Genomic DNA, 24091 nt, shown 5'->3' with positions numbered 1-24091 from the left:
TAGAGAAGGTGCTTTACATACCAATACAGCATCTAAGACATTTAAAACCTTGCAGCAATACCGGACCTTGAAACTGTGTTTCCTGACAGTGTGCTGAGCACAAGTTGAGCCCCGGGGAACCCCACCCGTGACCGGCTGCCAGCCTGAAGCATATTTGCCATAATGCTTTGAGCCAGACCCATCAGCCAATTTCTCACCCGGCATCTTAAGGAATTGTCTAGCTGTGTGCTGGATATTTTCTCCAGAAGGGTGCTGTGAAAGGCAGTATCAAAAGTTTTTGATTTCTGGTGGTGTTCTTGTATTTATTTTGGGGGGCTTACAGTGACCTCAGGATAAAGTACCCAGCTGGAAGAGAATGACAGGAAAATCCAACAGGGCTCAGGGTTCACAACAATTTCTGCCTGCTTGCCAATGAAATAAACATCCTGGGATTATTGTGGCTGTTGAATTAAGATGCAGATGCAGTGCGTAACAGCTCCTGTGAAGAGTGGTATTACATGAATCATTAAAATCACTGAAAAGATAAAACCAAGCAAAGACGACTGGGAATAACACCGACCTCAAGTAATTTCTCTGTCTTATTTCTACCTGATCAGATGACAAAGGAATTAACCCGTTAACTTGGGTGTTGCTCACACTTTGTGAATTTTTGCCTGCTGGACTGATTATGTATGGGTGGAGATGATGAAATCTGGGTCTGCTCAGCACGAAGAAGAGGAGGCTTACTGCTGTCTTTGGCTGCCTCGCGGGAGGCTATGTGGGAGCTGTGCAGTCAGTGGTGAGAGGCAGCAGGCACAAGTTGCAGCAGTGGGAGCTCTCATGAAAATTTTGCAACTGGCCCGTGCCGACCAAGAGGAGAGGCTCAGAGACAAGAGACAGAGTTACAAGAGCAATGCTTTTGTTCACGTGCATGGGGCATCGTCCCATTCAAATTGGGTCACCCCGAGTGTGGTTTTACACACAGCTCTGATCCCTTTCAAGTGTTCAGATACAACATGATTTGATCTATCATTTATTAACACGCGCACAGACTACTGCAAAGCAACTATAATTCTGTGGCGTCATCATCCATCTGCTTCTTTCTTGCTCTGGGTGTCCCTGGAGTGGTCTGGCTACAGTTATTGTGCTGCCAGATGATAGCGGGTTGCACAGCAGTGTCGGGGGGGGGTGGGTGGGGGGTGGGGGGTGAGGATGCTGGTGTCACCTCAGTAGCCCAAGGGGTATCCCTTTTGCTTCAGGGTGGGGGCTGCCATCCTCGTCCTTGCAACGAGCTGGGGTCCTTTAGTAAGCATGACTATGCAGTGTGCAATGTATTACACATTGTATATGTATATACATATATGTATGTATATACAATGTATATACATCTATCTCCCTTAAGAAAGTTCGTACAGTTTCACGCTAGAAAGACTGCCTTACTTAAAAAGCGTGAGCCTTTCCTAACGAAATTCAGGCTAGCCGGCAGGGAGGTAACTCACGCCGGACACCGCACTAGGCGGCGGCGCAGGCTGCCCTGAGCAGCTGTACCGCTTTGTGTTTAACGTGAATTCCGACCCCGCGGCACGAGCAGCCGTCCTGACGCCGAGCGGCTCCTCTGACCCGCAGCTCTCTTGCGGGAACATCCCAGAAAACCAGCAGCCCCCGGACCGGCACCCCCGGGGCGCCGGGAGCGGGGGCACCCCGGGCTCTGCCCCCGGCAGGGCCAAGCCCCCGCCTCGCACCGCCCCTCGCACCGCCCGGCCGGCCGCGGCGGCGGGACCGGCCCGGCCCGGCCCGGCCCCGCAGCGCAGCGCAGCGCAGCGGCGGGGCGGCGCCGCGCTGATGTCAGGGCGCGGGAGGCGGCGGGGAGCGGCCGCCGGCCGGCGGGCAGCGGCGGCGGGGCCGGCATGGCGGGCCCGCTGCGGCTGCTGGCGCCCTGCGCCGCCACCGCGCTGCTGCCGCTGCTGCTGCTGCTGCTGCTGCCGCCCGCCGCCCCGCGGAGGCCAGCGCGCTGCGCGCCGCCCTGCAGCTGCTGGCGGGAGTCGGCGCTGTGCGTGGGGGCGGCGGGCGCGCCGCGCAGCCTGCCCGCCGGCCTGGGCTCCCTGTGAGTGCGGGGCGCGCCGCGCCGGGGGGCGGCGGGGGGCGCGGCGCCGGCCCGCCTGACGGGTGGCTGCTCTTTTTCCAGGAGCCTGGTAAACGGGACCTTCTCCGAAGTCAAGGACAGGATGTTTTCCCACCTGCCCTCCCTGCAGCTGCTGTAAGTATGGCACCGGGGAAGGCGGCGCCCAGGTAGCGCTCGCCCCTTCCTCCGCAGGGGTCCCGGGCGCCTGGCAGCCAGGCAGGGAGCGGGTGAACCCCCGGCTTGCGCAGCCGCCCGAGGTGGCCGCCGCTTGCCGCCCGAGGGATGCGTTTCCCGCTCGCAAACCACTTCATAAGCACGTATTTAGTTACTGAAGGAGGACAAAATGTTTTCCGGTGCCCTAAGCCCCTGTCGTGGGTTTCTTTTTTTAATTTCAGCTTTAATAAGTTTAGGGCCGGGTTGCTCACCCACCCACCCAGCCATCCCCGGAGTCCTGTGGTGGCTCCCACTCCTGCTCGCTGCGTGCCCGGGAGGCTCGCGCTGGCTCTGGGACGTCGCAGAGGCTGCGGGGACACACCTGGGAGAAAGCCCCCGTGCCTGAAGTGCTGGTGGTGTCCGCAGCGACCCTCCGTGCTTCAGCATCCAGCTCGGAGGGCAGCCCCGCAGATGGCTGCCGACCTGGTGGGCCTCCCAAGAGAGAGCATGGGCTCTGGGCGCTCCCACCTCGGGCAGGCCGTGGGGTCGTGCCCGTGGCATGGTGAGGTGTGTGCCGGCAGCTTGCGCAGCTTACCCAAACTTGCTTTGATTTAGCTGTCCGGGGGGGCAGCAGCTGGGAAGGCACAGAGTGCCCCGTGACCCCCCTGGGGAGCCTGGATGCTGGTTTCTCCAGTAGCCTACAGCAAAGCCAAGGTGCTGCTGTGCCCTGCCTAGCCCAGCACGGCCTGCCGGTGACGCCCCGTGCCGAGCGGGCAATTCCCACCTCCCCCTGTAAGGACCCGCTTACTCCCAGGCAAAGACACACTGCAAAGAAAAAATCAGCAAAAAGATGTGAGGCGTGCCAGAAACCCAGGGTAAGCACTTGCCAGAGAGCTAGGTGTTAAAATTGGTCTTAGCGAGAGGTAGTCCCTGAAAGCATCTAGTAGCCGGATGGCCAGCCTCTTCTCCTCAGGCATCGCCACCCCTTCTGACTCCAAGGCCTGTCTCGCTTGGGAGGAGCAGCACCCCATGGAAAATGCTGGGGAGAAGTGGGCGAAGCAAGGGCTGGAGGCTTTCACCTTCTTTTGCATGGCACTGGTCCCAAACCCAGGTTTTTGTGGGACTTGGGGGCCAGCACAGAGCCCTGGGCAGGGGGGCTTTGACCACCAGTGAATGGGGTCAAACAGCAGACCTGTGCCAGCTGGGAAAGGAGGGGGTGAGTCCAAGGGTGGGTTGAGAGAAAATGTCGATGGGGAATTAGAGACGGGGGGGAATCTGGCTTGTTTTGGATAGCGCTACTGGGAAGGGGGAGGAAGAGTAGCTGAAGGTTATCCCTTTTCCTCAGCTGTAGTAATAGATTTCCAGAAGGAGAAGTTGGGGGGTGTGGGGTGGTGGGATAGAGATCAGTTGTTGAGAAAGTCACAAGTTGCCCATCTCACTTTATGCAGTAAATCAGCTGTGGGAGCCAGAGGGCAGTGTCACCACCACCGCCACTACCTTGGGCCCTGACGGGTTTTGTTGCTGAGTGTAATTTGCGATATTTCCCATCAAACACGAGAAAAAGGAATAATTAAATGACAAAAGAGATACGTGCATACGTACCTCAGGACTATGTGTTCTGTGGCAGTAGCCATGGTAAAATAGTAACGCAAGGATTTATTTTTGATGGCAGTCTGCATCTTTGTCAGATTTCTTTGGGATAATTTAAGGAGCATTTGTCTAGTATTAGCATAATAACCGAGGATCACAGGGAAGGTTTGCATTTCATGTTCGTTAGTCTTCTAAATTAATTTTAGTAAAATGCCTAAAACCATATAGAAAGAGGATTAATAAGTTACTGTAATAAAGCGATTAGTAGAGGCATATTCAGTCATAGCAGAAAATTCTGAATTTTCCAAAAATGATTTGAGTAGTGTTTGATTTTTAGACCAAATAAAAAGTGTTGCTGTTTTCTTAAAAGGAGATCACTCTCTGTCCCTTTGAACATCATCATTGGAGATCATCCACGGTTGTGCTTTGATACAGCAAAGAAGGAACTTGGCTGGCAAAGCCTCTGTGGCATCCTTCTGACCCTGACTGCCTTGTCCTGGCTCAGGTGACAGCTGCTCCAGTGCAGCTCTAAAGTGTTTTGTCCCTGAAGTTCACATGGGAGGCCAAGGCAGCGGTGCCTGGAGCAGTCAGCACCACCGCTCTTCCTTGCTGCCTGCAGACACAGGACTTTGCTTTGCAAGGACAGCAGGACTTTCCGTCTCTAGCACTTTGGGCAGGTCTGTGTTTCCAGCTGACAAACTGGCTGTGTGACCTGTGTTTTGTCCTCCCCACGCTGGGGGCTGTAGCCTGTCTGTGGGTCAGTCTCGGAGCATCCCCCTGGGAGCGCAGAATGAGTGAGTGCTGAGGCAGTGCTGCGACTGCATAAAATGGGAGCTGGCGCTTGGGAACTCAGGAGTGGTGCTGCGATGATTTCTTGAAAATTGTCGGTGTGGCTGGAGGGGTGGTGGGCAACTGAGGTCTACACTCACCCTCTAAAGGTGGCTTGTCCTGCTCAGGGGACCAGAGAGTCAAGGGCCAGCTTGCATTTAACCAAAGTGAATGGCATGGCGAGCATTTTTCCTGGGGAGCAGTGGACATTAATTAGCATCACATTATGTCTTTGATATATTTTTTTTTATAGACCATGCCACGGTCTTTTATGTGTGCTGCATTGGTCGGGCAATATGGACTTAAGTCAGTAAGATTAGTTTGGTCATGGGCAATAAACACAACAAGCATAATCCAGCTTGTCAGGTTTTAATGTGCTTTCCTAATGCCTGCTCTCCATTTTCAGCTTGCTGAACTCCAACTCCTTCACTGTTATACGAGATGATGCCTTCGCTGGTCTCTTCCATCTAGAATACCTGTAAGTTTGGTGTTTTATGTCTTTCCCTGTCCTTTATAAATCAAGATGTTTTGATAAGTTGCCAAGATTCCTGCTGTGAAGTCTTAGTCTTCACTGTGGTTACCAGGAGCAGGGGAGATGAAGGATTTATGTTCCACTGTTGTGCAAATGTTCTTTACGGTGGCTCACCATTTTTCAGAGGTTGCAGTGGATTTTTGAAATACGCTATGAATGCAAGGTGGCTCTGTGCAGTTACAGTACACCGAAAAGGCATTGCTTAGCAAGAGCGTGTCTGGGCTTTCCAGCACAGTGCCATTGCTGTCGATGGGCTTTGAACCTCAGGAAGAGGTGGGGGAGCCGCTCCTGGATTGCTGGCGGCCTGAAGAGGAGTTGCAGAGTGTCCGTGTGCTGTCCAGAACAACCCTGATTACCAGACCAGCTCTCTTCCCCCAACTTTCTTCTCCAACTTAACCTTTTTTCTGATATCCCTTTAATGCCCATGGCATTTATTATTATATTACAAATAATAATAAATATATGAAAATATATTAATACACCATATATATTATTACAGTTATTTATAGTATAATTTACATTTATTTAACTCTCCTTTACGCAGTTGATTTTTACATTACCTTAATTTCCAAATCTATCTTTTTTGATTATTTTTTTTTAGTTTACTTTTTTTCTTTAAAAAAATTACTAGCCCTGGTACCAGGTTGTCCTCACTTCATACTCTGAAGAACTGCCATTTCTCTGTTGCTGGACGTGAGCTGGTATGTTTGAAACTCTGAATACGATCTGAAAAAAATTTCTTCTTTCCACCCACTTTCCTGTGCTGAAAGGCAGCTGTGGAAAACATTTCTGTCTTTTTCTAAAGGAAGAACAATGCTTATGGAACTGACTCTCGCTAAAGTCTTGCAGGCAAACAGGTATTAAGGTGGGATATATTCAGGATTAATAGTCTGATATGTGTGGAGCAGCCAACAATGGAATTTGCAGACAAAAAACCAGAGGATAATGGTAAATGGATATGCTAAAATCCATGATTCAGCTACATATGGATTTTTCAGAGATAGCGAGATATATAATAATTCTGTTTTCTGAGTGTCTAGAAGAAAAAAATTAATTTGCAATACATTTATGAAAAGAAAGAAAACCATGTTAATGTTTTTTCATTAATGACTTGCTTTCAAATGCTGATGAGCTCATCCCAGCAGTACATGCAGTTGTAATGGTTGCACTAATGACTGCAGCCAGATCCCTGTCCGAAAGGAAAAAGTCCTGCCCCTCCTCAGCTGGTCAAAGGGGAAATCCCTGGTTGCCAGGTGCAAGCCAGGGAACAGGATGTGGACCAGTAAAGCCTTACAGTTTCAATTTCCTTTAGCTGCAGCTGGACAAGTAGTCTCGGTTAATGGTTGTGGTCACCCTCCCTGCCAAGTCCACAGAGTTCTTCCTCTTCCCAGCAAATCGCACCTCCCGCTTTTGGGAACCGGGTGTGAGTGGCCTTTCTCTGGCGTGTTTTTTTGGCCATGTAGCTAGTAACACTCTTAAAGCTTCAATAACTCGTGTCTCAGCTACCAGTGATCAGACCTGATGGAGAATAAGAGAACCTCACTGACAAACAAGAATGACAAGTTCCTTTGTGTACAAAGCAAAGTCTCTGGATGAAAAGCAGCTGGGAAGCACCCACAGCAGATACATATATATCTACATCTCCAGCTGTGTCCCGCTGCGCTTGCAGCACTGATAATGGCATTCGATGCACCCTTAAACTAGCTGGCCCTGTGTGCAGAGGTTAGGTAAGACAGGTCTGACGAAGATGGGAGCTCTGCTGGTGAACAGAGTGGTGTTCCCAGGGTAGCATCCCTTTGAGGCCAGGTTTGGTGACTCAGGAATCCAGCAAATTACGAGTCCCAGCCCAAATTTGCATCGCCTTCCTGCAGCGTGTGCAGTGAAGCCATGTTTATTTGCACGGACCGGTGAGCTGGTGCTGTGCAGGGATGCCAGGTGCTGGTGAGGGTCTCAAGAGGCAGTTTAGCTCTCTGCTCTGTGGATTGAATTTGTGTCCTCACACAGCCTTGTAACACCGAACGCTCTTCTAACGTCTTCCATGTAGGCACAGCACTTTCTCATCCACACCCTTTGCATGTAGCCAGGGTCCCAGCCACTTCCTGAAGGATTTTGGCTGTGTCTAAACTGCAGAACCAAGAGCACTTGTCTCCTGCATCCCCATCTTGGTTCTCGGGAAAAGACTGTGGCTCATAGCATTTTTCCTCTCTTTCCCTGGAAGGCAAACAAGGATGCGTAGGAGGAAAGGAGACACTTTTATCTCATAAAACCTTTTATAAAGTCAGCATGCAGTTGTCATCATCCAAGTACAGCTGTACCATGCAATATCTTGATGGCCACCTGGCTGCAATCACTTTACAGGGCTGATGGTGTGTTTACGGATGCATCCTCGAGTGCTCAGGGGTCAAGATGCTCAAATATCAGCTCTTTCTTTAAATGCTGACATGGAGTCAGGAAGAGCAGCATGCTCTTGGAATTGATATGTGCCTGTCGTCATTCCCCCAGCGCACAAGGCCATGACCTGTGTGCAGCCATCACCCTGCAGAGGTGGCATCCCAGCTGGAGAGATCTGAACTGTGGCACCGAGAAGAAGGCAGTGGCCTTGCCATTTATGCAGACTTGGGATGTCTGTGGTTCGAGTCATGGCTCCGGGGTGTGGAGGTGGCACTGCATGTGCAGCCACGGCAGCTGCCCCTCAGAGAGCCCGCCTGCAGCCTGGGCATCCCTGGCATCGCTGTGCTGCCCCATAGTTTTAAAACACAGGTGGTTTGTGAGAGGAAAGGAGGTCCTTTGCAAGTCCATCTCAGAATCCTCTCCTACGCAGGTCTCTTGCCACATGCGAAACATGCTGAGCAGACTTAACTGACAGAGGAATGACATTTTTGCTTTGTTCATTTTATTCCTCTTCTGCTGGATGTTTGTGTCATATGCTTTCGCTTGTGCTGCCTGGTACTCGCCTTGTTCTGTGCAGTCCACCCGAGGAGAGGGGAAAAGGGAACGTGAGCAGCTCCACCGAGATTTCCCCACCTTTAAGTCTAAAGGGGCTGCCCAGAAACCTGCTGAATTTGGGGACCATAAGTTAAAGCACTGGTGATGCTAATAATAATGTTAATTAAAGTATTTTATACTTTCCATCCCCCCCCCCCCCCCCCCCAGATTCATTGAAGGAAACAAAATGGAAACAATTTCAAGAAATGCATTTCGTGGCCTTCGAGACCTGACTCACCTGTAAGTTATTTAACACTTAGCAGAGTAATTTGTACTTGAACAAAACACTTCTGGGGGACTGCTGGTTTTTCTGCTACGCACAAAACCTCCCTTTCCCTCTGTGCATCAGCTTCCCCCTGCTGTCAGCAATGTGCCCTCCACAAATTAAAAACTGGCCTTAAAAAAATTCCTGCTTGGGCAGCACCGCGGTGTGTTCGGCTGCCTGGGCACGCTCGCGGCTGGTGCCGGGGTGCGGCTGTCACGCACAGGTGCTGCACTGGTAGCACCACCACACTGCATACTCGTGATTAACATTCCTGTTTCTTTTCGGCATGCTCAGCGATTGCACTGTGTGCTACATTTGCACCTGGGCAGTAAAAAACTTTGTATCTTTTACCTTTATGTGAGCTTCAGGCAATCTCCATTCCTGAATGAGAATAATTTGTATGTGCCTGTAACTATTACCAATGCCAGTGGCTGGACAGTACTAGATAATTACTGACCTGTAGGTGAGCTCAGACTTAGTAAGAATCAGCCAGACAAGAGATAAGCATTGATACTAAGCTCTGATTTTCTTTTCTAGTTCTTTGGCCAATAACCATCTCAAAGCTCTGCCAAGGGATGTCTTCAGTGATTTAGATTCTTTAATTGAGCTGTAAGTAATGAGAATCTTTCTATTGACTGCCTGCTTCTGTCACTCTGTTACTCTGAGTTTTACGTTCTGGGTTTGTGAGGTGCCGTATCTGGTATCTGCACAGAAAAGAAATGTGTGTTTTGTTGTTCTAGCTTTTCTCTTTTTAAAATTGTTTACTTGGCAGCCTCCTCTAAAAGAACTGTTTCTCAAATCCCTGTTGCTTCTTGTGATGCTGTACATAGCTTGTGTTATTGTACTTCTTTCTGATGTTTCCTATGAATTGTTTTTTAGGGAAAGGGAGACAATGAGTTTTAGAGCTACAGTTTCTCTGAACGTTTTTTCCTGTTGTTGTTGCATGTATTCCCTGAGATTATCTTAGTAAAAGGCATTCATTAAAAAAACCCAAAATGCTTTTTTCTTGGTTTTGTGCAGTTGTAGCACATTGCTGACATACTGTCAGTGTTTTCTTGATGTAACTGAGCTGCTAGTCAGCTTCCCCTATTTTTGGCCTGGCTCTTCCAAACAGCAAAGTGTAATTGTAAGCCACAAAGATTGCCAAGGGATCGAAGAACAGGTACAGTGTTGAAATCGCACATACATTAGTAGGGGGAGGTCAAATTGACTCCACATCAGCAATGACTTGAAAAATAGAAGCCTTACATCTGTATTTTAATGTAATGCAGAAACAGTACCAGCAAGGCCACTCTGTCAACCAGCGGTACTGGAGTAGTTCAGGGAAGGAATGGGATTTATCTGTGTCAGCGGTAAATGGTGGGAATGGGGGTTGCAGCAGACAACCAGACTGTCAGAATTTATTATGTTACAGTCCTAATCCTATGAAAACTTATAAGCGTGAGTGACTTCAGACGTGAATCACAGTGCTCTATTACTACGACTACGTGTGAGCGTATTTCCTAGATTGAAACAGTTTTTCCAAGGACAGCACTCGGTGAAGGAGAGTCCCTAGTAAGAGACTCCCAATAAAACTTAAGAAACTTCCTTGTTCTCAGTTCAAAAACGATTAAAGGCTACTGAGATATTTTTAAATTCAGCATGTCAGGGTGATAACAGTTCTGTAGTATTCATATTGCTATCAACCTTTTCAAATATGTTTATTTCTGTGTGTTTTTTTAGAGATTTAAGGGGAAATAAATTTGAGTGTGACTGCAAAGCCAAGTGGTTGTTTTTGTGGTTAAAGATGACAAATTCCACTGTTTCTGATGTCCTGTGTATTGGTCCAGCAGAATATCAGGATAAGAAGTTAAATGATGTGACAAGTTTTGATTATGAATGCACCACTACAGGTATTCAGAATGTATATTTCTAAGCACACTACAAATGGTTAAATATCAGAAGTTTAGAATATACCCTTTCGCTTCTATAAGCATGACCTGGGGGGAGGAAAGGGTTACATACAAAGCACTTCTGAGTACTAGAACAAGCATAAAATGGGAAAATTACATTTGGAAGCCGAAGTAAGTACCGAGTTTTTATTTGGATTAAGTGATAATGGGAGAAGAGCTCTGAGTATTCATATTCCAAAAGACTTGATTATGACTCACTTTGTGACTTAATTTTCATCACAGAATGCTTTCTATTATCTGGAATAAGGCCATATAGTTATGGCAGATGAGCTTCCAAAAATCTCTGCATTTCACAGAAAGCAATGAAAAGAAGTTCAAATGATGTGGCTATATCTGTTATTTTTATTCAATAGGCCACGATTTAATAGCATCAAATGTGGCAGCAATACTGCCAGCAGTTCTTCATGGAACTCCATTAAATTAGAAATGTCCAATAATGTTCTGACTACTGTCTTGTTTAGGATCTTGATTTTTATTTTAGGTAATGTAAAGCATGCTGAAGGAAGTGAAGAGAAACTTGCATGTGGTTGTGGTTATGCTTATACTTTGTGACTGAACAGCCGTAGTTACCTGTCTTCGAATGTAGTCACATCATATAACTGAGAATATCAGCTACGAGTATTCTTTTTCATCTTTCATGTATGTGATATCAGCACTCTGCCTTTTTTCTATACAGTAATATCAGAGGCATTCGGGTTCTCATCTGTCGTTAAGTCAGTCATCATTATTAAAAGACAATAGAAAAGTTGATTACTATTAATGTGAAATGAAGTTTCAGGACAAGGTATGAAAGGTAACTGAAGGGCAATATGTAAAGGGAAAAAGAATGAACTCAGAATTTAAAAATCTGTCAGAAGAGCAGCAGAGGTAAAGTGCGATAATCTGCTACATAAAAGGATGTCAAAGCAGGAGAGCAATGTAGCTTAGAACAGTACCAAAGTTATGTTCCTGTGTCTGCCAAATCACCCAGATGCAAAAATACAAAGTAAAAGCAGACATTTTTTTATTTCAGTCTGGTTTAAGAAATTGCATAGCACTAACTGTGCAAGACCAAGCCTTATTTACCTGGTCCTCAGACCTATACTGACCTACCTGCCCTCTGTCATCTCTTAGATGACATCTCAATAGAAACCTATCTGTACATTTGCAACAAGCAAAATTCACCTGTAATGTTAGTCCCTTTGTCTGCTGTAAGCAAAATTACATCAAGCATAAATCTAATTCCACATGCTAAGGTGTTAGGTGGTGCAAGGATTGCCCAGCTAAATATTTGCTCAGATGCCATCAGAGAAGTGCTCTCCCAGCACAGCACATAGCTGTAATACATTCTTCAGACTGTAAAGGGTGTTTTCAAAGCAGTTATTCTCTGGCTGCTGTGAGGGAGGGCTGTGTGCCTAACCCGTCTGGCCTGGGGGTAGGAGCAGCAGGCTTCTCAGAGCTCCAGTGCTTGGTGGAAGTGGAGGATGCAGAATACGTGGAGCTCTGGCGTCCTTACAAAGTGTCCGAGAGGGACAGACTGCATGCAGAAACGAGCCATAAGAAAAAACAGGGATAAGTAGAGCAGAAATGCAAATCTTCAGGAGTGTGTCACCTCTGAGACAGCTTCACGTCCCCTGCACTGAACTGGAAGCTACCTTGCTGAAGCTGTAGCCTGCTGGTGGCCTTGGTGGTCTGCGGTGTCAGGCCACAGCTGATTTTTTCTTCTCTGCCATTGCCTCCCCAGATCCAAAGGGAGTGTAAATATGCCCACATGCATTCCTTGAGGACTGATTAGTCACAGACTCGGGCTTGTACCATACTCTGCAGTACAGCAACATCCCCTGTAGGTGTATTCCCCTTTCCTGCTCGGCGACAGGCAGCCTCTCAAGCCTCTTTCATTCATGTCAGTCTTTAGTATCATATTTCCCTCCTTTGCCAGGCAGGATCAGGCTTTCCGTCACTTCTGGTCTCTGGTACTCTGTGTTGAGCATAACTTGGATGTAGAATGTGGCAACAAAGCAGTTTGTTGGGTAAAATGTGCATCTCAGTGGCTCCAGCGAACTGCTACTATGGTAACAGGAGGAGAGATGGAAAGAGGGTGCTGCCAAATTAAAAAAAAAAAAGAGCCAAAGAACAAAGTAGTCCTATTGCTTCTTCACAGAGAAAGCAATTCATAGTGCTGGTGATCTGCACTTTTAACTCTTTGTGATAGCTTCTCTCTTTTCCATTTCCTCACAGCTTGCATCATGGAAGCACGTTAAGCTGTTTCACTTCGTTTCTTGTCTTTCTCCCGCAACAGTGTGCGAGGGGGCTGTGCTGTGGCTGTAAGCACGTCAGGGGAACCTGTCATTACTTTCAGGAGACTGGAAAACGGGCATCGTGCTCCCACAGTTGCTGGAAACAGGCTGTGTGCATGCCTAGACCTTGCTTTGCCCAGACGTGCTGGCAGGGATCATCCTACCGAGCTCTGGAATCTTGGTTTCCCCTTTCTTTACCCAGCTGGGGCTGCCTTGAAGAGATGGTCTTCTCTTTCCCTGCTGCCTGGAAGGAAGGTGCTCCTGTGCAGGAGATTACCTGTGCTGCTGTGGTGGGAGATGGGAAGGGATGGGTAACACTCCCTCATAGCGCTTCCAGCTCCCGGGTAGCCTCACCTGGAGCAGAAATCTCCACTGCAGGGAAGACGGGATGTGAGGAGAGGAGAACCCAGTCGTAGGATGCAGTTTAGGAGCTGCTGCCCAAGCAGATCATCGCTCCCTTTAGTGTCCTGCAGTGTTCCCCATGTGATGCCCCTCTGCTGTGCTAGCATCAGCGCTCCTGTGTGCTGGGATCAGCCAGAGCAGGGGCTGCTGGAAGGGAAATCAGCCCAACCACCAAGGTGCTGGGTCCCTCACCCATCATGGCTGATGCCAATCCAGCTGCAGAGGGAGTGGAGGCGGCGCGGTGGCTGGAGGCTGGGAGGACCACCCCAGCCCTCGGCTGGCAGAAAGCAGGTTAAACCCCTGTGTCCTGGGGCTGGGAGAGCAAAGCTGTGCGTCAGGGCGAGAGGGAGAGCAGGACAGCCGTGCTGCTGACGGGCAAAGCGAGGGCCACATCCTCATCCTTCTCCTGTTGGGAAGATGTTGGGAAACCCCCACCCCCCAGCGCAGTATTTACTGTACAAGCCCTTCTAGCATTAAAGCAAGGCATGTGGACCTGCCTGTAAAACTAAATGGAGTCCCTAAGATGTAGATTTTTGGCAAGCCTGATGTGGCAGCACCTCCTTACTTTGTAACCCTCTTCTGCATTAGTCTGGTATTTCTGACTGGTGCTAAAACCAGTGTTTATTGCTTTTTACTGATTATGACTGCTTTTGTTACCCAATTTCACTCATGCAGTGACATAAAGAGCCCAGTGACAGGTACCAGTAAAAATAGCTGTGTTAACACTGAATCATTTCTGAATGAGCAGTGGGTATTAACACACAGACTGGTTTGGTTTAATTCACAGATTCCCTCAAAGTGTTTTACAACTGTTCAGATTTCAGGATACGTCTTTTTCAGGATTAGTTTTTTCGGGTTTTCTTCTCAAGATTTAAAAAATACTTTGATTTTCTATGACTGTATCTGCTATTCTCCCATTCTTAGCTACCTTTGATGATTTATGACTTGACTATTACTTTCTGCATACTTCGGTGTCAGTTTTCTCCAGTCCTTTTATTTTCCCAGTGAGAATAAAGATAACTTTCTTGTTCTCCTACCAGCATTTATGAATCAAGCCCAAACTCTATTTGTAATAGTCCTTCAAAGAATGGAGACTGTCATTTCTTTCGCAGCTGTAGAATCTGCTCTGTTTGTTTAATGGTAGTCATCTATCTTTATTCTCCGGAAGTGTAACTCCTCAAGGGCAAGGCTTTCAAGCATGCAGAGACAGAGAGTTCTTCATTCAAAAAACAATTATTTCATAATGCACCAAAATGAGGGACTCGAGTGAGGACTTAATTACCATTTCATCAAAATCCCTGGATGCCCAGGCCCTTCCAACGTAGGAGTGCGTGATGAAGGCATGTAGCAAATGGAGCTTGAAACAGAGCGGTGTGTGGTTCTGCAGAGAAACGCCATCACGGCAGAAGATGCATTTCCTTTTCTATATGTCTGTATCCATACATCACTTCAGCGCAGGCCCTTCTGCCACATTCTAGATCCAGGCACTGGCTTTTCTTTGTCAGCTCTGCTATACCAGTTTCTTTTCCTGATAATAATGACCTTGCCCAGCTGCCAGGCCACAGATCAAATTCAGACCCAAGCCTCCTTGCTTTGCCCCAGATTGGCTCTTTGCTGACTGCTGACTTCACCCAGGGTGAATTTTAGAGTTTAATCTACAAAGCCACTTAGATTTTAAGGCAAAATCTTGAATTTTGGAGTTACACTCCTAGTCTTTACAGGTTGCTTCAACTCCTCAGTCTTAGTGTCTAGGATAAGTTTTCCACTGGATAGTAGTTTGCAGGTTGGTTGTATTTTACGCCTAAACTACTTTACAATGCCCCATAAAACGTTATGTTAACTGAGGTTTTGATTACACCATTTTGTCTATGGTCTAGCTGAAATGGGGTTATCCCCAGGCAAACTTCAGATATCATTTCACTTTCTGCCTGGTTTAGCATAACACAAATTGCTAGTGATTAAATTTGCATGACTTAAGAAGCTATTGGACTTCAGCTGGAAGTTGCTGTCTCTCAGCTTGAAAGTGATTCTAGCAAGGCCATTTCACTTGACGGGAAAGCAACTTCCAGCTGTGGGGAAAGAGACTTCTCTCTCAATAGCCTGATTTCATTGATACCAGCCAGCCTAGCTGGAAAACCTGATTTCTGCCACTGTTAACCTATTTGATCTCCTTGGCAACTCTATTTCCAGAGGACGGTTTATGACGCCTAAAGCAGGAGACGCTTTCCCCTGTTGCTGCATGCCTAGTGTGAGCGCCTACACTTCCATGGTAGTGTTATATACAAAATCCAGGATGTTTCACTCATTTTTCAGTGTAAATCATTGTAATGAGCCGCAGACCACTTACTCTGCATTTCCAGCCAGGATGTATCCTAACTGTTGTAAATGTATGTTTCTAGATTTTGTTGTTCACCAGATTTTGCCCTACCAGTCAGTTTCAGTGGATACGTTCAACTCCAAGAATGATGTGTTCGTTGCCATTGCTCAGCCCAGCATGGAGAACTGCATGGTGCTGGAGTGGGATCACATTGAAATGAATTTCAGGAGTTATGACAATATCACAGGTATATGAACACTGGGATTCCAGGCATTGATGAAGTGTTGGCGTTTCACAAAGATGATATTCATAGATGGGACCAGCTGATGGTTTCTGTCCTGAATCTGTGTTGAATTTGGTAGATCGAAGTGTGTAATGTTTGGACATGAGTAACTTCATGGAGCGGTGCATCTTGTTAATGCACACACATTTAACCTGGCTGTAGGACACAATCTAGGCTTTTTTTGTCTGATCTTGAAAATTGTTTTGAAGGCACAAACACTTGCTGTGATTGTCACGCCATGGCCCAGCTTAGCACTCACTGCCTGAATCACACTGTGAGTTGAAGTATATGTTGAAGGAGCCCTTACTCTTGCCGAAGTGCCTGCGAAATAGAATACAAAAATACTCTACTGCATGTAATAGGAAATAGGTCTGGAGGATGCTTCTAGGGTAGGCTGGCCAGGAAAGCGTGTTTCACAGCTTAAGGTGACATAGAGATACTTAAACCGTGGTTGTTACCTAAAGTCATGTGCTGTAAAGCTTTCATGTTTGCTTTCCATTTGCAAACATGCTGAATTAGCATCCTGGCCAGGTTGCTCATCAAACAAAAAGCCCATGTGGATGCCAGGTGATTTTCTAATGCTAACGACTGTTCTGTCCCAAACTGACACTCGTGGTGCTCAGTTATACCACTACAGCAGGGACAGAGTCTTTATTGCTGCTATACACTGCCCAATTTCCCAGATACTTCAAGCTACTGGTTCTGAAGACTCAGGAGCTAAATTTATCCACAGAGCAACCTTCCCTCCTGTTCCTTGTTACGTGTGACAAAGATTATTTTTCACCTTGCATTTTGGGAAACAAAGAATATGCTGTGTTGTCATCTGGTGTTGAAGCCTACAAAGGCAGCAGGCACCTACCTCCTCAGATCAGCTATGTGTGTCACTGATGGAAGTTTACAAGATGCTACTCCTCCATCAGGAAATTCTGGAAATGAAAAGTTTTGCTTTTTTAGCTTTCATTGTATTTTGGTTGATTAGGGGGGAATATGTACCAGTGGATGTAAACTGAGAAGTCAGTGGCCCAAAGAGAGCTAACAGAGCTCTAGAAAAGCTCTGGAAATGAAATGTAGAGTTTGGGTCATTTCCAAAGGCAGCTGTCTTCTGGACGTATTTCACCTTCCTGTGAATGACGTGATCAGGAGACACTTCTGCTGGGGACTGGTGTGCTAGCTCCACACCCTGCCTACGTGCCCAGGCTCGTTTCTCGAACAACTGCCCAATGTTCCTGTGGGCCTGAGCTTGAGCTCTGGACTCTTGAATGTAACTGAGAGATTTTGCCAGGGGACACAGGCACATAAAGAGCCTCTTGTGGAGCCTAAAAAGTGTTTTGTCGAGCTCAGGAGCTAGCTATGTGCTCTGTGGGGAGTTTTATTGCTAACTGTGTGCTTGGCATTCGGGTATCTGAGTTTAGCCCTTTACAACATGGGCTTACAGAGCTGAGCTAGTTGTCGAGATTGCCTTTGCAGTCAACACGCAGAGAACAGGCATTGCTGTCCTCTGCAAAAGGAGACATCCAGGCTGGGTGAAATCTTTTCTGGAGCGCTTCTTGACTAAGTTAGTCCAGAAAGAGCCTGGATGATCAACTCGAGCGTTCATGTCTACGCTGCAGACAGATACCTTATGGTACTTGAGATGAATCCCCCACCTCCTGCACTGGGAGGGTGGTAGATCATCCCAGGCTGGCTGTGAAACAGCTACGGGTAGGGGACGAGCAGAGGTGCCGGAGCAAGTCTCCTGTAGTGACTGTGACCAAGCACGCACAGGGGAATCTGTGTGGTTATGGTTCTGCTTCAACGGTGCACTTCAGAGAGGAATTCTTCTCTTCTCTTCTTCCAACAAAACCTTTTGCAAACAGTCTAATTGTTACTTTCCTGACGTGTAGTGTATAGTGACTTGACATTCTCAGAATGGGCCATAACCTGATCTGTTCTAATCTGACAACTGCAATATTCCTAAATATTTCTAGTTTAACATAATCTCAGGAATACTTAACAGAAACAACATAATTAGATTTATCTTTTTCATCCTGCTGTCAGGTGATATATCCACAAGATGCATTGATATTTCTATTTACAGCAGAAAAAGCTGACTCTGGCCCTCTTGCACCAAGAGAAATAGACTATATTTCATTCTTCTAGTTAAGCTGGAAAGATGGACATTCAAGGAATAAGAGAATTTCAGCTGCCTACTGAGTCATGAGATGACAACTCTTGATATTTTGCAATAATAAAATTTTGCTTAAATAATTGTTTTGGATATTAGGGGGCATGTGTTTGAACAAAGAAAGGAAGAAAAATTATTTTGGATAAAAAGGAATGAGCATTTTAGGGTGGATGAAAAGGAATGAGCATTTTAGGGTGCATCATACTTGCACAATTTGAGGGCTGTGACATTTCCAACATTTGAAGTCATCTTTCCAGTTATTGGGGAGAAAAAATCATGAAAAGAAGCTCTGATGGCATGTAGCAGAAGGCAAAATTAGGAGATGGTGTGACTTTAAAAAAGGGGAGGGGTGATTTTGGTAATCTTTCTGTGGCTCTAAGGGTGCTTTGTACTGTGCTAATATATATATATATGCTTTTTTTTTTTTTTTTCCTTTGGGCTATAGGTCAGTCCATAGTGGGATGTAAAGCCATTCTTGTTGGTGACCAAGTCTTTGTGGTGGTGGCACAGCTCTTTGGTGGCTCACACATTTACAAGTATGATGAAAGCTGGACGAAGTTTGTCAAATTCCAGGATATCGAAGTATCTCGCATTTCCAAGCCAAATGATATAGAACTTTTTGAGATAGACAGTGAAATGTTTTTTGTCATAGCAGATAGCTCTAAAGCAGGTTTGTCAACAGTGTACAAGTGGAATAACAAAGGATTTTACTCATACCAGTCCCTTCATGAGTGGTTCAGGGACACCGATGCCGAGTTTCTTGATATAGATGGGAAGTCACATTTAATCCTCTCTAGCCGTTCCCAGGTTCCCATTATACTCCAGTGGAACAAAGTTTCCAAAAAGTTTGTCCCACACAGTGAAATCCCCAACATGGAAGATGTCTTGGCTGTGAAGAGTTTCAGGATGCAAGATAGCCTATACATCACACTCACGAGATTCATCGGTGACTCCAGAGTTATGAAATGGAATAGCAAACAGTTTGTGGAGATACAGGCTCTTCCATCCCGAGGAGCCATGACGCTGCAGCCTTTCTCCTTCAAGAACAATTACTACCTAGCCTTGGGAAGTGACTATACCTTCTCCCAGATTTACCAGTGGGATGGTGAAAAGAAGATCTTCAGATTATTTAAAGAAATCTATGTGCAAGCACCACGGTCTTTCACAGCTGTGTCAACGGATCGAAGAGATTTTTTTTTTGCCTCTAGTTTTAAAGGAAACACTCAAATATTTGAACATATCATCATTGACTTGAGTTTATGAAAAGCTGCTGGAGTGAAATTTGTGTAGAATGACATTTATACACAAACAAAACAAAAAGAGACCTTTCTAAAAACAGGGTGCACCTATGGAGTATGATGACATTTTCTGAACTTTTAAAACTTGCATATTAATCAGGGATTGCATTTACTTGGTTACTGCATGACATGTCCGTTCTATCCTTTTTCAAAGATACATTGCAATCTGCAGTCATTCAGAGGAGAGTGCAGTGCATTAGGATAAATGTTGACATCTAAAAGAATAACCTAAATTTTATGCAGAAAACTACCCTGAATTGAATATCTCATAAAGTGAAGAGTAAGCCATACAAAGCATAGAAATGATCTTGACTCTTAAACTAACGTGTTAGTAATGATTTTAAGACTAGAGCCAGTTCTTCACAGTTGCCGATGAATTGTGAAAGTAATGTTCCAGAATACACTTTATTTTTGTTTCTTGAGGTCTGTCTTCAAAATCTGCCTTTGTGGTTTATAATAGGTCTGGGGCATCATTTTAATTCATTGTCGGTTAAAGGGAAAGTAAAAACCTATTGCCATTTTTCTTCCATTATTCACTATTTCAGCAACAAACTGTGCATAACAAGTAGCCCATCCCACAGTAACTGGGTAGGCAGGAAAAGAAGAGTATGTCACTTCTGGAGCAAATAACAGAGGTCTGCATGGTGCCGTGAATGAATCAACTACAAATTCCATCCACTTTCTGGTTTAATAGGTGTCCCAGAAATCCCCTCCATTTTGCCCTAGTTCATTGTTTTCCTGATGATCCCAGTAGATTCTGGGGTCTTTACTTTAAACAAGTAAATCTGTTGTGATTTCTCACTCTAGAAGGCACAGCTTAAGCTTAGCCTGAAACAAACACTATATTCATGTCCTCCACGCTGTAGCTCCTCTGTACGCAATGAGATGATCTATTCTCCAGTGTTCCTTTCTCAGTACAGCTCACGAGCCATAAATTCAGGTTTGGGTCATCACAAGCTGTTTTTGGGAAATCCTGCTTCTGGCTGAGATCTAAATATGACTCCAGTATCGCTGAGTCTTTTGAAACGAAGGCAGCTGGAGCTGCTTCAGGTTAGAGCTAACCCTGCCTCCAGGAAGGATTTCCTCTTGCTGGCTCCGGACTTTTGCCAGGTTGCCAATCCACTGAAGGGTAAGCAGGATGACGTGAACAGACCGTGCTGTGTTGGTGTTTTGGGTGGCTACAGGCTAAGGCATTCAGTCAGCCTAAACAGGGCAGTCCTGGCACACAGAGTCTCTTGTCAGGATAAGAGCAAGGCGCCATTTTCCTGTAAAGGCGCTCCACCGTCCTTACTCAACAAAATTGTGTATCAGAGCCCCCAATTGTTCACTTACACAACATGTTTCTTTACATTTTCATACCACTTAGCATATGAGGGTTGTTTTATTATGTCTTGCTGCTGCACTGCTGCATTGCATAATAGGGAGGCTTTGCGTAAAGCGGGCAGAGCAAAGGAAATTGTCCTTTATTCGTTCATACTCAGGGCTATCTCACCTTCTGTGTGCTGAGCGAGCTTCACATTTTTGCCCTGGACATGTGAAACATGGCCTATTATCACAAACAGAGATGTTCACATAGGCTTTCCAACATCCAAGCTGCAGGAGGATTACGCACAAGGACTCCTGTGAGGAGCCCTAACCTACCAGTGACCTGACACATCACAGCCTTCCCTAACTTTTGCCTCACTGCTATGAAATAAAATTACTGGTCTGTCAGAGACATAACTAATTTTATTCAGTTTTTAAATTATGTGTTAGGGTTTTTTTTTTTCTATGGACATGCTCATTCTGGTTTTATTTTTAATCACGTTGGCAACTTCGCCCATCCAGCTGCCTGAACTATTGAGCGCTGCCCTCCAGATCCCAGTGTGGTGTCAGTCCTGGTGCTTCAATCAGACCAGTAGATGCAAACCAACCCTCTGCAGCAGGTTTTAGCATTGCCTCTCCCAGGATTAAGCTAACAAATCCGACAAAATGAAGAGATTACTCATGTGTCTGACAGTGAACACACTTTCATGCCACGTTCCCAGTTTACTTTTTAAAGCAGGTATGGCTGGCAAGCAATGTTTCTTTAACCTGTGTTGTGGGAAGGCATTTTGTATTATTTCTCTGCTAAGAGTGCATGTTTAAATAGAGGCAGATTTTCTGATGAGGAGGGGCATTTCTCAGTGCACCAGGACTTTCTTTCAGGGCTGTGAGTACTGTTCCCTCAGCAAGGGGCACCACTCAGAGCTAAAAGCTGGTTTAGAGAAATTGGATCTTGGCATTTTTTTCTTGAAGGGAAGCAAGAGGATGGTGGGAAAGAGCTTGTGTATCGCATACCAGGAGATTGTACTGTTTCGAGAGCCAAGGGGATTTTGAGACTTGGCTATCAAGTTGAATTAAATTTAAATGGTCTCTGCAGAGGCAGGCTTAATAAAGAGGATAAAGTGATCCACAGGAGTCTAGCTCGTTCACACAGGACCAGAAGAAGAAAGTGAGGGAAATGAATTCTGCAGGCAGGCTGCTGCTCCTGCCGAGTAGCTGTGTTGGGTGGTCAGAAAGCCCAACTTTGCATCCCTCCTGGCTTCAGGAGGCGCCTGGAGTCGGACGCCAGCCTGTCCTGCTGAGTTAGTGCACAGGAGGTCAGAGCAGCTAAGAGGGCAGGCAAAGAGCACCACTTGAAGAAGAAAAGGTTATCGTACATTTCACAGGATTAAACAAAGGCAGGGTCTCAAAAAGCCTTGTTCTGCTCTTTCCCAAGGAAAAGCCTTTCCAAATGCAACAATGGTTTTGTCTCCGTAGCCTATATTGTGTAATGGACATTGTTTTGAATACTAAATAAACCATGCATAGCCATAATTTATTGCAATTGTTAAGACCATCAGGACAGCAAGAAAGGATAACAGAACATGCCACCTGGTAATTTTTAATGTATTCTAAAATATATACAACTATGTAAAGAACAGTAGTTTATATAAGCATAGATTTAATACGATGTGATAGCTACAGTGGGAGCATTTTAAGGCTGTATATACATTGAGCTTTTTTAGTAAAGAGGAGCTGATGCAGTCTATGCTACTGACACGTGTGTACTCTTTCAATGTATGAATAAAATGTAGTTAATGAGATTAATAGTGGTGCGTTGTGCATGTTAAATTATCCATGCTGTGAAGATCCACACTGCCAGAGGGATGTACAAGGTGTGCAAACGGGTCCTTGTCCGTTCATGATCGGTTTTGGCTTTTGAAAACGTGGAGGAAGCTGTGCTCGGCCTCATTAAATTCAGTTTCTGTGCCTGAGGTAGCTCGGACCTCCAAGGTTTTGCTCTTCCCTGGCTTTCCCCTTCACTCTTTCCTTACACCCCATCTAGTGTTACGAGGATGTAATGCAGCTATTACTACGATTCCCGGTTAACGGGGAACTCGGTTGTTTCCTTTCTTTCTTACCACAAAACCAAGAGGTCTTCATAAATAATTTTCAAAAGATACTGAAGTGGGTTTATTACATGTAGAGTGGATAAGAATCAAGCCCAAAAATGAATCCCTAGACTTTCAGATCTTTGCTGTGAGGTCTCTTAAGATTTGTTAAATTTTACTGAATCATTGGCATTTACTCTGAGATTGCAAAAATAAATATAAATCTATCAACAGTGAATACATTTTACTTAAAGAAATCCTTGAGCATTATCCACTGATCCTGCCAGTCACTAATGCTGGGGATAATTCCTCTTGTTTTCTTTCTTCAGAAACAGTGCAATTCTCTGTAACTAATTACAGGCTCGTGCAATCAAAGAGATGTCTGCTGTACCATAACGGGGTGCAGTTGGTCTGGGACCATTGCTTTCCTTTTGGGTATTCCACCTTTCTATGAGTCGGCAGCCCTTGTGGCGTGGTATCGTGGCTGCATTCAGCTTGAGCCCTCAGCACAGGAAAGACATGGACTTGTTGGGGCGGGTCCCCAGAGGGCCACAGAAATGATCAGAGGGCTGGAGCACCTCTCCTGTGAGGAAAAGCTGAGAGACTTAGGGCTGTTCAGCCTGGAGAAGAGAAGGGTCCAGGGAGACCTTATTGCAGCATTTAAATACTCAAAGAAGGCTTGTCAGAAAGATGGGGACATAGTAGCGCCGGTTGCGATAGGACAAGGGGTAATGGTTTTAAGCTAAAAGAGGGAAGATACAGACTAGATGCAAGGAAGAAAGTTTTTACAATGAGGGTGGTGAAACACTGGAACAGGTTGCCCAGAGAGGTGGTAGATGCCCCATCCCTGGGAACGTTCAAGGCCAGGCTGGACGGGGCTCTGAGCAACCAGATCTAGTTGAAGATGTCCCTGCTTATGGCAGGGGGGAGTTGGACCAGATGACCTTTAAAGGCCCCTTCCAACCCAAACCATTCTACGAAGACCCATATCACCTCTTTCGACCCCACCCGCAGACTGTAAAAAAATGTATCTACCCCTTGCCTCCCTGTCAAAGTGCATCACACCTCTCTGTGAATTATTCCAGGGTGGGCACTGTGCAACTCCTGATGCTTCCCTTCAATATTTTCCTCACCCAGAGCCGTGATGTTAGGTTCAGATTGATTTTGCTGTGCGTGGCTTTGTAAGGAACTATGTCCAACATGCAATGTATGCAGCTACCCACAATGTACGCGTATGGCTCCAAACCATCCACTCAGACCCAAAAACAACAGAATTTGCCTAGTGCAAACGTGGAGAATCTTCCATGGACCTAATCTTCCAGCAACTTTCCTCCCATGCAAGGTGTTGCAAAACACCTCTGCAAACCATCATGCAGCTCTGTGGCTAGAATGGCAACGGCTTATGGGCTGAGTGGTACTGGCAGGTGGATTATTGCAGAGGAATTAGAGGAATGAAGCTGGGTTAATTAACATTGATAATATACAGCTGTGGGCTGGCTTCAGGGGCGGTGGGTTGGCTGACGTGGATAAGGTGCAGCTGTGGCTGGCTC

At 46.1% G+C, this 24091-nt stretch overlaps 1 protein-coding gene across 1 annotated transcript; it reads left to right on the top strand.

The window, feature by feature from the left end:
* The first annotated feature begins 1801 nt into the window (after positions 1 to 1801).
* On the top strand, positions 1802 to 22253 carry LGI2 (leucine rich repeat LGI family member 2). Its single transcript, XM_056326397.1, has 8 exons — positions 1802 to 2083; positions 2165 to 2236; positions 5079 to 5150; positions 8358 to 8429; positions 8992 to 9063; positions 10177 to 10346; positions 15484 to 15648; positions 18294 to 22253. Exons 1-8 carry the CDS (start codon positions 1887 to 1889, stop codon positions 19109 to 19111), a joined length of 1638 nt encoding a protein of 545 aa, XP_056182372.1. The 5' UTR covers positions 1802 to 1886; the 3' UTR covers positions 19112 to 22253.
* Positions 22254 to 24091: the final 1838 nt, after the last annotated feature.

This window comes from Falco biarmicus, chromosome 1 (genome assembly GCF_023638135.1).
Source record: "Falco biarmicus isolate bFalBia1 chromosome 1, bFalBia1.pri, whole genome shotgun sequence".
In the NCBI taxonomy this organism is placed as follows: domain Eukaryota; kingdom Metazoa; phylum Chordata; class Aves; order Falconiformes; family Falconidae; genus Falco; species Falco biarmicus.
This window is presented reverse-complemented; position numbering and strand designations above follow the sequence as displayed.